General features: G+C 35.9%; 1 protein-coding gene across 8 annotated transcripts in view; it reads right to left on the reverse strand.

Moving 5' to 3' along the window:
* Positions 1 to 18,415, reverse strand: part of KYNU (kynureninase) — a 290,523-nt gene that overhangs the window by 20,633 nt on the left and 251,475 nt on the right. The window contains exon 14 of one of the 8 annotated variants that reach the window (XM_063595156.1): positions 16,235 to 17,102. The exons of 6 other annotated variants lie outside the window; for them this stretch is intronic. In XM_063595156.1, the coding sequence (XP_063451226.1) occupies positions 17,096 to 17,102 (7 nt within the window). In that variant the 3' untranslated portion in view covers positions 16,235 to 17,095. Of the gene's footprint in view, positions 1 to 16,234; positions 17,103 to 18,415 lie in introns of those variants that run through there. One more of the 8 variants, XM_063595155.1, reaches the window with a different exon arrangement.

The following is an 18,415-nucleotide window of genomic DNA, read 5'->3' on the forward strand; positions in this document are numbered from 1 at the left end:
CTGGTCGTTTAAAAGCGTGTAGCATCTCATTCCTTGCTCTCTCTTGCTCCTGCCACGTGAGGTGCCTGCCCCCCATTTGCCTCCCACCGTGATTGTAAGTTTTCCGACACTTCTACAAAAGCCAAGGAGATTCCAGCACCATGCTTCCTGTACAACCTGCAGAACCACGAGCCAATTAAACCTCTTTTCTTTGTAAATCACCCAGTACCAGGTATTTCTTTATAGCAATGTGAGAAAAGCCTAACACACCAGTAAAAATAGATTTTTATTTGGGAAGAAGAAAAGCTGATTCTAATGTCATTTGGGAAAACAAATAATATTAAGAAATCTCTAAAAAACAATATATAACTCATTATATTAATAAAGCTAGAGAAACTCAGGATCAATTCTATAGACCAATGAATCAGAAGAGAAAGTCCTATCAAGCAACAATATATTTTTTAAAAATCCTCTGCAGCTCATATTACAAAGGGTTAATCTTTCTAGTACAAGAGTATATATAGATCAATAAGGCAAAAATAAAAATCTAAGAAAAATGGCCAAAGGATACGAATAGACCATTTACAGAAAAGAAAAACAAGTAGTTCTTAAAAGTTAAAAAGAAAATCTCTCCAATTACTAATAATATAAATACAAATTAAAACTACATTGCGATACCATTGTTCACCTCTCAGATTGACAAAAATACAAAAGTCTGATTATGTACTCTATTGGTGTGACTGTGGGTAAGGGCTAACTCCCATGTATTACTTTGAGAGTATAATGTGATGCACCTCTGTGAAAATAAATGAGCAATAGCTACCAAAGTTATAAAGATAAACACCATTGACCTACGAAATTCACTTCTGGAAATTTAATCTCCAGAAGTATTTAAATAAGTATGAAGTAAATTATGTATAATTATACTCAGTGCATCTTTTTAGTAACAGTCCAAGATCGAAAGGAACCTACAAATTGTCTACACAGAAAATCAACAAAGAAATATCAAAGTTAAACTATAGTCTACCAAATGGACCTAACAGACACTTACAGAATATTTCATTCAACTACTTTAGCATACACATATTTCTCATCAGCACTTAGAACATTTGCCAGGATAGACCATATGTTAGGCCACAAACAATTCTCAACAACTTTTAAAATGTTGCAGTCATATCAAGTATCTTTTCTGATCATAAGGGAATAAAACTAGAAATGAGTTACAAAAGGAACTCTGGAAACTGTACAAATACATGGAAATTAAGCAACATGCTCCTGAACAACCAGTGAGTCAATGAAGAATGTAAGAAGGAAATTTAAAAATTTCTTGAAACAAATGAAAATTGAAACATAGCACACCAGAACCTATGGGACATAGCAAAATCAGTGCAAGAGGAAAGTTTATGGCAATAAATGCCTACATCAAAAAAGTAGAAAGTAGAAAGATTTCAAACAAAAAACCTAATGATGCACCTCAAGGAACTAGAAAAGCAAGAACAAACCAAACTCAAAATTAGTAGAAGGAAGGATAGAATAAAGATCAGAACAGAAATAAATAAAATTGAGAATAAAACAAATATAAAAGATCAACAAAACTAAATGCTGTGGTTTTTTTAAAGATAAACAAAATTGGCAAACTTTTAGCCAGACTAAGAAAAAAGAAGACCCAAATAAATAAAAACACAAACTGAAAAGGGAACATTACAACTGATCCCACAGAAATACAAAGGATAATTACAGACTATATAAACAGCTATATGCAACAAGTTGAAAAACCTAGAAGAAATTAATAAATTCCTGGATGCACATGATCTACCAGGGTTGAACTATGAAGAAACAGTAAGAAGATTGAAGCAATAATAAAAAGCCTCCCATTAAAGAAAATCCAAAGACGTGATGGATTCACTAATAAATTCTACCAAACACTTAAAGAAGAACTAATACCAATTCTACTCAAACTATTTCAAATATTTAAGAGGAGGGAATACTTTCAAACTCATTCCATGAGGCCAGCATTACCCTGATACCAATAGCAGACAAGGACATAGCAACAGAAAAAGAAAACTACTGGGCAATATCCCTGATGAACACAGTTGCTAAAATCCTTAACAAAATACTAGAAACTCAATTCAAACAACACATTAAAAAGATTATTTACCATGATCAAGTGGCATTTATCCCAGGGATGAAAGGATGTTGCATCCAACATCCTTGAGCCATCAACATACACAAATCAGTAAATGTCATAATCACATGAACACAATCTAGGACAAAAACGTTATGATAATTTAAATACATGCTGAAAAGGCACTTAATAAAATTCAACATACCTTCATAATAAATATTCTCAACAAATTGGTTATAGAAGCAATACACCACAATAACATAAAGGCCATAGATGACAAACCCACAGCTTACATCAAATTGAACAGCAAAAAATTGAAAGCCTTTTTTCTAAGGTAGGAACAATACAAGGATGCCCACTTTAACCACTGCTGTTGAACATATTACTGAAAGTCCTAGACGGAGCAATCAGGCAAGAGAAATAAATAAAAATCATTCAGACAGGAAAAGAAGAAGTTAAATTATCTCTCTTAACTGATGATATGCTTCTATATCCAGAACACCCTAAATAATCTTTCAAAAGGGCCCTGAAACTGATAAACAATTTCAATAAAGTTTCAGGTCACAAAATCAATGTAAAAAAATCAGTAGCACTTCTATACATCAATAACAATCAAGCTGAGAACAAAATCAATAATACAATCCCATTTACAGTAGCTGAAAATAAATAAATAAATTAAATACCTGTGAATACATCTAACCAAGAGGTGAATGATCTTTACAAGGAGAACTACAAAACTCTGCCAAAAGAAATCAGAGATGACACAAATGGAAAAACATTCCTTGCTCATGGAATCAATATTGCTAAAATGGCTATACGGTTCAAAGCAATCTACAGATTCAACACCATTCCTATATCAAGCTACCAACATTATTTTTTCACAGAACTAGAAAAAACTATTCTAAAATATAGAGAGAACCAAAAAAGAGCCCGAATAGACAAAGCAATCCTAAGCAGAAATAACAAAGCTGGTGGCATCACATGACTTGACTTCAAACTGTACTCTAAGGCTACAGTAATCAAAATGGCATGATACTGGTACAAAAACAGACACATAGACCAATGGGACAGGACAGAGAATCCAGAAATAAAGCTGCATAACAGCCATCTGATCTTTGACAAAGTAGACAAAACAAGCAATCGGAAAAGGACTCCCTACTCAATAAATGGTGTTGGGATAACTGGCTGTCAATATGCAGAAGAATAAAACTGGACCCCTACCTTTTACCATATAGAAAAATTAACTCGAGATGGATTAAAAGCTTAAATATAATACCTAAAACTATAAAAGTCTTAGAAGAAAACCTAGGAAATACCATTCTGGATATCAGCTTTGGCAAAGAATTTATGACTGAGTCCTCAAAAGCAATTGTGAGAAAAACAAAAATAGACAAGTGAGACCTAATTAAACTAAAGAGCTTCTTCACTGCAAAAGAAACTATCAACAGAGTAAACATACAAGCTATAGAATGGGAGGAAATATTTACAAACTATGCATCTGACAAAGTTCTAATATCCAGAATCTATAGGGAACTTAAGCAATTGAACTAAATATTTTGCCCACTAAAATATGGGCAAAATACATGAACAGATGCTTCTCAAAAGAATTGAACTTAAGCAATTGAACTAAATATTTTGCCCACTAAAATATGGGCAAAATACATGAACAGATGCTTCTCAAAAGAAGACATACAATTGGTCAACAAACATATGAAAAATGCTCAACATCACTCAGAAAGATGCAAATCAAACCCACAATGATATACCACCTCACACCAGTCAGGATGGCTACTATGAAAAGGTTAAAAAAATGGCCGGGCATGATGGCTCACACCTGTAATCCCAGCACTTTGGGAGGCCAAGTCAGGTGGATCACCTGAGGTCAGGAGTTTGAAACCAGCCTGGCCAACATGGTGAAACCATGTCTCTACTAAAAATACAAAATTAGCTGGGCGTGATGGTGCATGCCTGTAATCCCAGCTACTAAGGAGGCTGAGGCAGGGGAATCACTTGAACCCAGGAGGCGGAGATTGCAGTGAGCTGAGATTGCACCATTGCGCTCCAACCTGGGCAACAAGACTGAAACTCCATCTCAAAAAAAAAAAAAAAAGAAAAAGAAAAAAGAAAAAAGAGAGAAAAGGTCAAAAAACAACCAATGTCGGTGAGCCTGTGGAGAAAAGAGAACAGTTATACGCTGTTGGTGGGAATGTAATTTTTTTCAGCTATGTGGAAAGCAGTTTGGATATTTCTCAAAGAATTTACAAATACCATTCAACCCAGCAATCTCATTATTGGGTACATATCCAAAATAAAATAAATTATTTTACCAAAAAGACACACGCACTTGTATGTTCATTGCAGCTACTCACAATAGCACAGACATGGAATCAGCCGAGGTGCCCATTAATGGTGGGTTGGATAAAACAAATATGGTACATATACACAATGGAATACTATACAGTCATAATAAGGAATGAAAGCGTGTCCTTTGCAGCAACATGGATGCAACTAGAAGCCATTATTCTAAGCAAATTAATGCAGCAACAGAAAACCAAATATCGCAGGTTCTCACTGATAAGTAGGAACTAAACATGGACATAAAGATGGGAACGTGGACATAAGGATGGTAACAACAGACACTGCGGACTACTAAAGCAAGGAGAGAGGGAGGGGATTGAGAATTGAAAAACTACTGGTACTGTGCTCAGTACCTAGGTGATGGGATCAGTAGGACCCCAAACCTCAGCATCACACAATATACCCAGGTAATAAGCCTGCATAGGTACCCTCTGAATCTAAAATAAAAGGTGAAGTTATAAAAATAAAAAATAAGAAATAAACAAACTGGAACTAAACCATAAAGTCATAATTATAAAAAGTTCTAATTTTCTTTTTGGTATGGTGAGAACACAAGTCAGAACCCTTCTCAAATCTAATATAAACAGCAGTTCATATAACTGAACTACATCAGTGGGGGTAAACTGGGAGAAAAAAATTTTGACACAGTTGTTTGTATGAGATGTCAAGCTAATCATAATGGATTTTCACTTGGAAAATTATTAAGAATTGATTTAGAAGACAGGCATAAAGTACTTGAGACTTTTCTGGTAATGATTTAAAAAATTCATGTCCACTCAGAAAATTCTCAACCTGCATTGTGTACATGAAAGAGAGAATTTTATAATCCTATTAGAGATAACCAAATTGTTTCCTAAATTACATATTAACATATTGAAATGTGCATCTATGTGAAAAACAGAATTTGAAATACAGCTGAATATGAGGTCTTGCCTCAGAGGTGAAGTACATAAATCTTATTCCAAAGGAAATAATCACTGACTGTAAAATTTTACATGATAGTAATAAACTTGATACTTTATCTGTACAGACGTCCACTTTCACTTTTCAAAGCCTCAGAGCAAGTTTTATTTTAAGTGTTAACTTGCTAAAATATTTCAACAGAATGAACGTTTAGAGAAAACTATATTCTAGAATTGGTTGTTGTTTAGACTTGCAGCTAAAGGACAGATTTTGAACAGTCTGGAGAAAAAAAGGAAAGGAGATAAGAATATGTTTCAGGTGTGAGGAAATAGACTATTCTTAGGGCAAAGACATGCCTCTGGCATTACTCCAAACTGAACTTGAGCCACTGAGTTAAATTCAAAGAACCTATCAATGAATTTCACTGTTGAAATTGACGTTCTGTCTAAGCCACACTATTTGTTGCTAGGAAAATCTGAGCTTCCAAACTGACGTCACTGATTCCAGTGTGTCTCAAAATATAAAGTCTTAATTTGAGGGGAAATGTTTTGGGTAGTCTCATTTATACTCTCACAAATCTATATTTATATTTCACTGATCCTACCTAATGCAGAACTTCATCTCCATAAACAGAACAAAATAAAAGAGGGACAAAAACCCAGGAAGAAAGAAGGAATGTCATTCACATAAACATAAACAAATATCCAAGCTTACATCTAGCATTTAAGGACATTTAAGGACATACAGATGGTCTTTATCAGGTCATGAGTCATGACCTGATAATATATTATATCCAGCATTTAAGTACTGATCATATTTTCAGTTGTATGCATTGACACTGTGAATAATTACCACACACTTATTCACTCTACTTGGCGCCTGAGAATTTTGCATGATGCCCCTGGTCTGTTCATTCCACCTCCAATATGCATACAGGATAGGTAATTTGATTTCCCCACACCCTCTTTTTCCATTCAAATTTTTACTTTTAGTATTGAACTGTTTGATCTTAAAAGAGTTCTGAGGACCTCTTCCATTAAGTTTGCTAAATTTTTAGGCACACACTTAATATTTAGCTTCAGAATTGTTGTCTAATGATTTTTCCAGAAAAGCACTAAATCTGATTAGAAAACTTATCATCCATTGAGAGGCCAAGACAGGAGGATTGCTTGAAGGCAGGAGTTTGAGACTGGCCTCCACAACATAGGAAGATCTGTCTCTTAAAAAACAAAAAAAGAGCCAGGCATGGTGGCACACACCTTTAGTCCCATCTACTTGGGAGACTAGGGTGGAGGAAGCACTTGAGTCCAGGAACTCAAGATTACAGTGATCTATGATCACGCCACTGCACTCCGGCCTGGGTGACGGAGCCAAACCCTGTCTCTAAACGAACCCAAAAAACAAATAAACAAACACCTGATGAGTTTTAAATCTGTCCCTGTTTTTCTATGTTATATTAAATCTCATGTTGTCATTCCTCTGATTTGAAAACTGTATGGATTCAGAGACAACTACTCATATCCTATTGTTTGGAAAATGTTTGAGGTGATAAAACTTTAAATGTATTAAGAATTTTGCTCATCATTTATAAATGGTCTCCCGTAACTTTCTTCTTCTCCACAGTGAATCAATACATTTTATTGCTTCAGGATCATTTGTTAAGTGGAGAACACCAAACGGTGCATATAGAACAAAAATTCTAATTTTTAGCTTTGAGTTCCAAAACAAACTTCTGAAACTTACAGCAGAGACAATTCTCTCTAAAAGCCAAGACTTTTGATTTGCAGTAGACATGTTTGATCTCAAATCATGTGTTACATATAGCCCAGCATAAAATTTATGCCAGAAACAGCACATATAAAAGAAAACTGAAGAAACAATGGATCTAACCCATTAATTAAACCAAATTTGCTCCTGCTGGGGAAGGAGAAGCCTCAGAAAAGGATGAGATTCATACCTGATTCAGGTTCCCAATACTTAGCCAGGTTGTACTCCATACCACTAGATAAAATCCAAGGGATGAGGCTGGGAGGGTTGAGAGGTCAGTGGGAACTCCACATATGTTTGAGAAGATCTGATGATGGAAATGGCCTGAGCCATGTTCCCTCAGCCCTAAGGGGCAGTCCAAAGGTTTGTAAAGAATTTCTTCATGCCCCAAATTGGTGCCATAATCTTTGTGTAGGAATGTTAGGAGAATGGACCTGTGTGTGATAGCACCTCCATTTAAAACCCAGGTTCATACTATATCCTCTAAAGACGCAAGAGACTATTTTGAAATTCCTGCTCCCCCAGGGATAGGTATAGAAGTGACTGACAGACCCCAAGTCTCCAATGGAGCTTTGGGATGGTTGGGATAAAAGGCATGAGGCCATTTCAGTTTCATACACATCTTGGAGAATGTAATGGTAATGAGAGCAGTTGACCAAAAGGGTACAAGCACATCTCAATGTACTCCAGGAGATGGCTGTGGGTCCGAAGCCTCTCCCTTACCTATGCCTGAGTGTTCTGTATATCATCTACCTTTGCAATGTCATTCTGTGGAGGAAAGGAAAAGAATGCTGAACCAACAGAACTTAAACTCCAAATTTACTGAGAAAAACAACAAAAGTCACTAAGCTTACCTAGAAGTTACAAGACCAAATTTCCTTCAAGAAACAGATGTGGGTTCATGATAGAATTAAATTCAGATAGACAAAAACAAAGAAAATAAAATTATTTGCTCATTTAAATTCAAGACCTGATAACATTCATATATGCAACTTTTCTTTAAAACTATCAAATTTCTAGAAATTAAAAATAGAGCTACCATAAGACCTAGCAATTCCTTCTCTGGACATACACCCAAAGGAAATGAAATCAGCACCTTGTAAAGATATCTGCACTCCTTTGTTCACTGCAGCATATTCAAAAAATTGTGAAGATTTGGAATCAACCTAAGTGTCCATCAACAGATGAGTGGAAAAGAAAATATGATGGACACACACACACACACACACACACAGAGAAAGAGACAGAGAAACAGAGAGAGACAGGGAGAGAGAGAGAGAAATATTATTTAGCCCTAAAAAATAATAAGGTCTTGCCATTTACCACAACATGGATGAGCCTGGAGTACCTTATGCTAAGTAAAATAAGCCAGAGCCAGGTGTGGTGGTACACACTTGTAGTCCCAGCTAGGTGGGAGGCTGAGGTGGGAGGATCACTTGAGCCTGGGAGTTTAAGGCTGCAGTGTGCTGTGATAGCACCTATGAATAGCCATCACACTCCAGCCTGGACAACATAGTGAAACTTTGTCTCTAAAAAATTAATAAGAAAAAAAGAAAGAAAAAAGCCAGACATGGAAAAATTGCATGATCTCACTTACGTATGAAATCTAAAAAAAATTCAAATATACAGAGATAGAGAACAAAAGAGTGGTTACCAAAGACAGGTGTGAGGGAAGAAAATGCAGACAGGTAGGTCAGAGGACACAAAGTAGCAGATATGCAGGATGAACAAGTCCAGAACTCCAATGTACAGCATGAGGACTATGGGTAGTACAATTGTATTATATTTGGGATTCAAGCTAAGTGAGTAGATTTTCCCTGTTCTTGCTAGAAAAAAAATGGGTAACTGCATGAAGGTGGATATCTTAATCTGCTTCACTATAGCGACCTTTTACTGCTTCTATGTATCCCATACATCATGTTATAGACCTTAAATATACACAGTAAAAAATAAAACAAAAATATGAAAAATATTATGGGAAATGACACATGGGCCTTTGTACTCCATAGTCCCTTTTTCTTTCTTTCTTTTTTTTTTTTTTTTTGTTTTTTGGAGATGGAGTCATGCTATGTCATCCAGGCTGGAGTGCAGTGGCATGATCTTGGCTCACTGCAACCTCCATTTCCTGGGTTCAAGCCATTCTCCTGCCTCAGCCTCCCGAGTAGCTGGGATTACAGGCATGCACCACTAGGCCCAGCTAACTTTTTGTATTTTTAGTAGAGATGGAGCTATGTCATATTGGCCAGGCTGCTCTCAAACTCCTGACCTCAGGTGATCCACCCGCCTCGGCCTCCCAAAGTGCTGGGATTACAGGCGTGAGTCATTGTGCCCGGTCCAGAGCCCCTTCTGAGATAGCTGCTTTCTTCTGTTCTCCTTTGTCGCAGGAAACATTTTGTATTTTGGAGAACCTCCAACTTGGGGAGACCCTCCGATATGGGGACAACCAGTGTATTTTCTCTAGCTGAATCAGCAGTGACTTTGGATATTTCCTCCTAGAGCCATTAGTATTCTAGACTCTACTTACAGCTTCAGTGATTTGGGTTCTGAGGACTTCCATGGATTGTCGGAACACAGCATGAACTGAAGCAATGTGTACTTGTAGCTTTAGACTGCAGCAAAGTTTACCTTGCTTTCCATCCTTTTCTATTCAGACTGGTCTTTGTAAACCAATAATCTATCATTCTCTACCCAGAAATATTACATGTTGGTGCGAAAGTAATTGCGGTTTTTGTCATTACTTTCCATGGCAAAAACCACAATTACTTTTGCACCAACCTAAATAGTTCCAGGTTTTTTCTCTTTGGTAATCATAACAAAAATACTTGGGAAATAATGTACTATTCAAATATACAAGGTTTGTATATTTATACTATTTTATGCTATATATATTTATACTATTGCAAACATACAACTTTGTATACTTCTGCTTTCCCGGGAAATTTACTGACATATGACTGAGCCTTTCTTCTTATTTTTTCATCAAGTTCTCACTCCTATTATAGATGCACACGTGACTTGTTGGCAAAAAGGGCCAGACTATTTTCTTTCCAGTTTCTCTAGGTCGCTGGAAACTCTTATGAGCAGGGCCTTGTTCTGTTTCTCTTTGCATGCCTAGGTCCTAACATGGAACCTGGTATATGAGAGCTCTACAGGTACTTCTTAAAGTGAAATGTGACTGCCCTAAGCAAACTTTAGACACAACCAGATAGGTCATTTTCGCTTTCTACCCTTTAAAGCAGTGTTAGACAGTGCCTGGGGGAAGGATTGATCTCTCCATCTGTGACTGCAGTCTCATCATAGTATTAATGAATTTGCTAGTATCAGACTTGAATCATCTATTACACTTGTCAAATACCTCACATCTCCACTACAGGGTAGATCTTTCCGTCCAACATGGGGAAAACATATCCCTAGAGTCTGGATGACCTACTTATCAGGAAGCCTCACTCTTAGCTTAAGCTAGGGCAAGATATTTTTGTTGGTTTTTATTTAGAGAAAACACAATTTATGTTAGCCTTGAGGTGATTTGACTATGATGCATTGGATCAGATGGCACCCAATCAATGAAAATAATACTAGTGACCCCGTTAGTAGAGGGGGGTTAGATACTGGTGATGGCAGATTAACTTCCCTCCAGGTGACACCTAATGAGATATGATTTCATCACCCTAAGTGCTTAAGTTAGTAGTACCTAGTTTAACTAGAATTTAGGAAACATTGGTGATAGTAAAGATAGTATTGTATGCTCGAGAGGAAAAAAGAATATTGCCTTTATTTTTATTTTTGAGACAGAGTCTTGCTCTGTCACTCAGGCTGGAGTGCAGTGGTGCCATCTTGGCTCACTGCAACCTCCGCCTCCCTGGTTAAAGTGATTCTCCTGCCTCAGCCTCCCGAGTGGTGGCGCACACCACCACACGCAGCTAATTCTTGTATTTTTAGTAGAGACGGGTTTTCATCATGTTGGCCAGGCTGGTCTCGACCACCTGACCTCAAGTGATCCACTGACCTCGGCCTCCCAAAGTGCTGGGAATATAGGTGTGAGCAACCATTCCAGGCTGCCTTTATTTTTTATTTCCTCTAGCAGCTTCAACACATTTAGAACTATCCATGTTGAGAGCTGACAAGGAAGATTTTACTGGACCTGAGACTTGAATCTCAATCCCACAACTTTCTACCAGTAGAGAGCTGGGCACCAGTTTATTCATCTATAACTTCATAGGCCTATGGTTAAACAAAGTGTGAAGTTTCTAGCACAGTGCCTGTCAAGGTAAGCTTATTGTAAACATTAGTTAGATTCCCTCCCTACTTGAATATATCTGGTATTCATCTTAAACCTTACAGCTGAAAATTAATGCATGGGGAAGGAAATGTAGAAGCCTATCATCTAATGAATTTGTTACATTTTCATGAATTAGTCAAAATGATAGGCATATTAAGTAATCTGTCTTCTGGAAGTTTAAAGTAAATGAAAGTGATGTTTGTTCATGGAAGATCTTAATCAAGTAATAGGAGAATGTCTTTGATTAGAAGTCAGAAGCCCTATTCTCTAGTTCTGCCTCTGCCCAAAACACAATATGTCAAACACAGCATTCATGTTTTTCTTTATATTTATTCATCAGCTCAACTCTTTCTGTTAGGTAGTTTTAGACACCTGAATTGGACACCATTAGGTTATTTCCCTCTTCTCTTTGAGTCTTATGAGTTATTAATTTTGTTGTTTATTCTTCAAAATGGCCTTGTTATCTACTCCTTCCTTCATATTCCACAGTTAGACCCTAAACTAACCCATATCATCTGGTTTACAGAAAAAAAAAAATCAAATTTCTGTAGACAAGCAAAATTAATGACAAAATTTTGAAGTATGAATACCAAAGTCTTGTAAAGAAGTGTTTTTTGTTTGTTTGTTTGTTTATTTATTTGTTTTCAGACAGAGTCTCACTCTGCCACCCAGGCTGGAGTGCAGTGGCGTGATCTCAGCTCACTGAAATCTCTGCCTCCTGGGTTCAAGCAATTATCTGCCTCAGCCTCCTGAATAGTGGGGATTATAGGTGCCCGCCACCACACCTGGCTATTTTATTATTATGATTTTTTGTATTGTTAGTAGAGACGGGGTTTCACCATCTTGGCCAGGCTGGCCTTAAACTCCTGACCTCAGGTGATTCCCCTGCCTTGGTCTCCCAAAGTGCTGGGATTATAGGTGTGAGCCACCCCGCCCAGCTGTAAAGAAGTGTTTTTGTATTAAATATCAGAATCTGGATTGGACAGCTATCTTAAGTTAATTTGAACAGATAACTGAGCTATATTAATGAGTTAAATTGTGTAGAAAAACAAAATCATCTTAGAAAGTAATTGCTTATTTAATGTACTAATGTTTATCATGATGTATATTCAAAACCCATTCTTTCCGCACGCATGGATGGCCCTGTGCTGAGTACTGAAGGGAACTAACTTATTGTGACTCCCCCATTAAGGCTGGTAAGATAATGTTTGCATAAAAAGGAGGAAATAAGGAAGGAGTTCTAGCATAAATGAATCAGATCCATTCACCATAGTTTACAACCATAGGGCCATTGACTATTATTTTATGTTTTATTTTTTGAAAAGAAGAAATGCTAAAATTTACCAAAGAAACTTATTTCTCCTATATTTACATATCAAAGATAATATATGAAATTTTATGCACATAATGCTTTCTGTGGAAACTGATTCAAAATGTACTGCTTGGCATTTTCTTTTTTAAAAATCTGATGCAAACAGTGGCTGTGAGACAGAGCAATGAAAAAAATAGCAACATGTATTTCCCATTTATTTTCAATGGGATCAAAACAAAAATCAGGAGCAATATTTCAGTATTTCAATCTTTCTTCTTATTTAACAAACTTTTCTTTCATTTTTTGTGCTTTCACTAAAGAACTGGGTACTTGACACTTCTGTTTGTGGAGTGATATTAAAAATTCAAGAGTATGAGTTATGATGATGATTGCTGGGTATATCTGACAGAAACATCAAAGACCTAGTGTTCAAACAGTATCACAGGAGGAAATAATAACTTGTGCTTGAAAATAGTGATGACATTTTCATAACCCAAATATGAAAGAAACAAGGGACTACACGAAGAGTAAAATGTGTTCTTAGGAAAAAAGAACTCAGAACTGATTCCATAACTGTGGTCAAGGCATTGGGGTTTTATTAATGTTTTATTTACTGAAGTTACAAAAGTGCTTTATATCTGAAAAAGTATAAGTACAATATGATTGTTTACAAAGAAAGAATTTCCAAGTTGCCTATCTCATTATTTCATGCTAATATCTCTTTTTTGCATTTATTCACTTAAGAAATTATATATTTCCGCCAGCTTTGTACAAAGGACACAAAGAGAGCATCTGGACCTTGAACCAGCTCCACCGAAGATTCTAATTGTTTGCCATCCATTGTCTTTCCCCAACCCCATTACCTGTGGATCTATTACCCCTGTATGGAAGCTATAAAATCCCATAGAACATTTAAGAATGGCCTGGCGAATCAAATTATTGGCTCCTGTGCCAATAAGAAATCCTGTTCAAAAGGAATAGTTTAGCAAAGCTTCTGCACATCTAGCTGCTAAGGAAAAATGGATGGAAACTAAGACATGTTTGCTGGGAAATGGGCATAGTCATTTCCTGTATTCTCACTTAAATTTTTACAACACCACTTTGAGGTAGATATTCTTTCTACCATTTTAGATTTGAGAAAAGTACGGCTTAAAGTGGTTGAGTGACTCATCCAAAGGGGCACAGCTAGTTAAGCCAATGTCCTGCTCAATAAATAATCAGGAACACTGACCACAAGCAAGAAGCTGTGATCAAGATAGCATAACCAGAACAAAGTTGAAGGAGGGAGTAAAACTGAGTATCTTAACAAGCCAGCAGGAAAGCAGAAGCTGAGATGCTCGGTCCCTGGAAACTGAATGGAAGAGCAGAGGTGAAAAGTAGGGCTGAGTAAAGCAAAATGGTTTAACAACTCTACAGTTGATACTTGTTACTAAGGGCTCTATATCTATTGTTTATGCTCCTGATTAAATTATCCTTCTTTTTGGAGGCTTATTAGAGTTTTCTTATGTTTCACTTATTAATAATCCAAAAATAGTTAATGAGACAATTTGCTAGAAGCCCGAGACAGACAGCATAAGACAAAACAGGCATTGTCTCTGCCCACCATCCCTGCCCAATAGTGTAAAGTCTATTGGGTGTGAGGATGGCTGGGGTAGGGGGTAATTAAGTATATTCAATGGAATTGTGGTAGGCAGACTCTTAAAGTGCCCTCCTAGTGTTCATGCCTTTGTCTAACTCACTCCCTCTTGCCTAGATAGGATCTGTGACTCCACACCAAGAAGTAACAATCCAGGGGACAAAGTGAGATAGAAAGAATGAAGAGAAGGAAAATAGAGTCAAAGCTAGGTGTCTGATATTTTCATAGTCAGTACTTAAGGCAGACAAAGTGCTGACATATCCCATCATGAGTGAGGCAATAAGTGGATTGAAACACTGAAGGATATGAAACCAGAGACTCAAGATAAGATGTTTCAGTTTTATCGACATGAATATTGAAGCAATTACAAGGGGAGAAGAGGGTGAATGCTGATTATACAAATTGGGTCATTCTTGTCATACTCACCTAAATCAAAGCCTAAAGGCCAGAGGAAAAAAAGCACCCAGGGCACATAGCACTGCTCCAAGAATTGACTTCTCCACAAGCCCAGCTGCTGAAACTACCTGCTGTAACCCGAAGCCCAGTTTCACTTAGTATCTGCTGAAATACCTGCTATAACTAAGACTAGTTTTACCTACCACTGTCACTCACCAGTTAGAGACTTCCAGCTTCCAAAAGCTTTTCTAGTGCCAAAGAGATTTCTTTCAAAAGGATATGTAACATTTCTTTAAAATAAATACCCCAACATTTTCTTTGTTCTTTAGACATGCTGATGACTGCCTGATCTGTATGTGTGCCCCAAATTGCAATTCTGTGATTCACAAATAAAATGTTAAATTTAGAGATTTGTCTCTGTATTCTATTTTGACCTCAATAAGAGTAAGATAAATAGAATAAAGAAAATAGTTGCTCTTTATAGAGTTTATTTATATTATAATTCTCTAACAATGAGTAGTAAATGGAGTCAGAGTACTCTGGATGTGGAAAATAATACAATTTTCTGTAAAACATGGCATAAAGATTAATATCTCGATGTAACAGTGATATCATTGAATTCAGTGGTCATAGCAATTACTTAAATAAAATATTCATCAAAACAATTCAACCAGTCATAAATACAGACTCACATAGTTTTCTGCCATGTAGCAACAGAAAAGTAGGGGAGGGAATATTTCGTATTATATGTGCTATAAAGTCCTGGGGCCATTGGTAACTAATTATTTTGGACTGTCACTAATTTTTCATATGATGTTTTTCTTCCTTTATGTCTTTATTTGGATATAGAGTATTAATAATTACCTTGTTATTTTAATAATTGGTGGTTTTGATCTTCAATCTTAATGAAATTCTAAATGTTATCTCCTCTGGAAAAAATTGCAACTTTGTAAGATGAATGCTCTACATGTTCATTTGATAAAGAAATTTAATCATTTGATAAAAGAAATTTAATCATTTAAGTGGATTACTATAACAAGAAGATGAGATTTCTGTCTTATTAAAATTTATTTTTACCCATACCCCTTGTGAAATAAAGACATGTTGGCTCTCTTCTATGATGTATGACATTTTTCAGGCTATTCTGAATATTTTCATGACGAACAACATCAATGATGTTACATTTTTAATATAACAGCCCATACTGATATATGGTTAGCTAAAGTTTTGAAAAACATTACTAATTTAAATAAGAAAATAAAAAATAATTACATTTAGTAAAACAATATTAGAGAGCCTGTTTCCCATATTATCTTCCAATTGCTAGCTCACAACTTGACCCTAGGTGATTGATGACTCCTCAAACACTCAGCTAAGGTCTTATAAAAATAATCAAACAAGTTTAACTTAGAGCATGTGTGATTTTTCTTCCACTTACGTTCTTTTAGTTGTTTTAATAATATTGAGACCAACAAAAACAAATGTTAATTGAGATTTTATTATAAGCCAGACACCATTCAAAGCAATCACTTAATTTTTAAAATAATCCTATGAATTATACTATCATTATCCACATTATAATACAAAGGAGGAAATGAAGGCTCTAAAATTCTTGATAAATAGTCTAAGATTCCACAGTTATTTATTGTTAAAGTCCAAATGTAGATATAGACCATCATGACCCAGGATATTCACAGAAAATGCAAAACCATCGGGAGCAGGTTTTTAAAAATGAACCAGTGATTTAATAAAAGCAATGTTCTCCAGACTACTTTCGGGTTTGGGGCTGGCAGAATGCTAGGCTAGGATAGACTAGAATAGGCTAAGATGGCAGAGCTGCTATTCTTTTTTTTTTTTGAGACGGAGTCTCAGTCTGTTGCCAGGCTGGAGTGCAGTGATGTGATCTCTGCTCACTGCAACCTCAGCCTCCCGGGTTCAAGTGATTCTTGTGCCTCAGCCTCCCGAGTAGCTGGGATTACAGGCATGCACCACTACATCCAGCTAACTTTTTTGTATTTTTAGTAGAGTTGGGATTTCACTGTGTTGGCCAGGATGGTCTCAATCTCCTGACCTCGTGATCTGCCCTCCTCAACCTCCCAAAGTGTCAGATTACAGGTATGAGCCTCTGCGCCTGGTCACAGAAGCTATTCTTTTTAGTATGTACAATGTCCACTCCCTCAAACAAATGTTCTTTTGACCTTCTCTATTCTTTTAGAATCTCTATAAGGAGTTGCCTTTCTTCAAAATGCATGATCCTAGACACTTGATTTAGTGAACTTGAGTAAGCATATCACTCATCTGTTACAAGTTCAAGTCTTCACAAACAGAAATAAGCGCTGTTTAAAACCTTTTAAAAAGCAAATAAAGAAATGATTATTTCAAAACAACATTTAAACATGAAATACATTGCATAGAATCTAGGAGGAAGTTAAATTCATTTTAAGACCCATCACTTGGAATGTAGGAAAGGTAAAATCCAAACACAAAAGAAATGCAATCGTAATGAAATCTTGGATTCTTAAAAAGCAAATATTTGAAAGCTAATGAAGTAAAATTAAAAACCACTGAATTAGTTTATAAGTAGCTATTATCACAATGGGCTCATAAATCATCCCTAAAAACTAAATGTCAACAATAACAATTAAGATACAATCTCCTTGTGCTTGGACTAGAAATTCAAATGTTTTCTCATCAAAAATTAAAAATCAAAAAGGGAATTAATTTACTAAGAATGGAGATATAAACAGAATTTGAGAGAAGTAAGGTGTTGGAAGAGATCCAATAAATAATAAAAGCAGAGATCTTAATATGCTGTGTGTTCTTTGAACATCATAAATTCCAAAAAAGTAGTTTCAAATAAGTGTTATCAAATGGAAAGCATCACTTATCATAAAGACATCTTTGAAGCATGATACTCAGATTCAGTAAGAGAAAGCCACTGGGGATCTAGTGAATATGATTTCGGATGTGAGGAGTTATGAAATGAAATATCCAAACTCTCCTTGATCTCTTCAGCAAGTCTTTAATAGCAAAATGCTCAATATGAATTCCTAAATATGTCATTCATTAACTTATCCTTTAAACCCCTTATCTCTCACCTCAACCTCACAAAAACTAAACAACAAACATCTGTTTCTTAGCTTATGTTAAAGAACAATTTCCCCTTTGGCACCAAATCAAAATATAATAAAAATAGTTCACAATCTTTCTTAAGAACATACATTTTCATAGAAGACTGCTGTCATAAGTTTCTTTAATTTGGCAACTTATTACCATATATTTAATAATTTAAGTTTGTGTTCAGGAATGCGAACATTCTTTTCCTCTTCTCTCTCTTCCTAAAGGCTATAACTTAAAATGAAATACAATTGTCTTACTGTTTTCTTGGCTTTAAAAAATGTGCTGATCAGACAAATTGTCATAGCATTGCAAAAACATGGAACATGCTGGGTACAGCATGATTGTTTATTCTAAAAATAAACAAAGTCTGTAATAACAACTTGGGATAAGTTAGAATGTCTGTCATCCTAGCATCCTCTATAACCTAATCTGAAGTATGTTACTTATTTTCCTCATTAAATAATCAGGGTTCATAGAGTCAAAACTTCCACAAATCTTGTTTTGTTTAGAGAACAATCGGAAATTTATCCATTTAAATAA

The sequence above is a fragment of the Pan paniscus genome, chromosome 13 (assembly GCF_029289425.2).
Source record: "Pan paniscus chromosome 13, NHGRI_mPanPan1-v2.0_pri, whole genome shotgun sequence".
Taxonomy (NCBI): domain Eukaryota; kingdom Metazoa; phylum Chordata; class Mammalia; order Primates; family Hominidae; genus Pan; species Pan paniscus.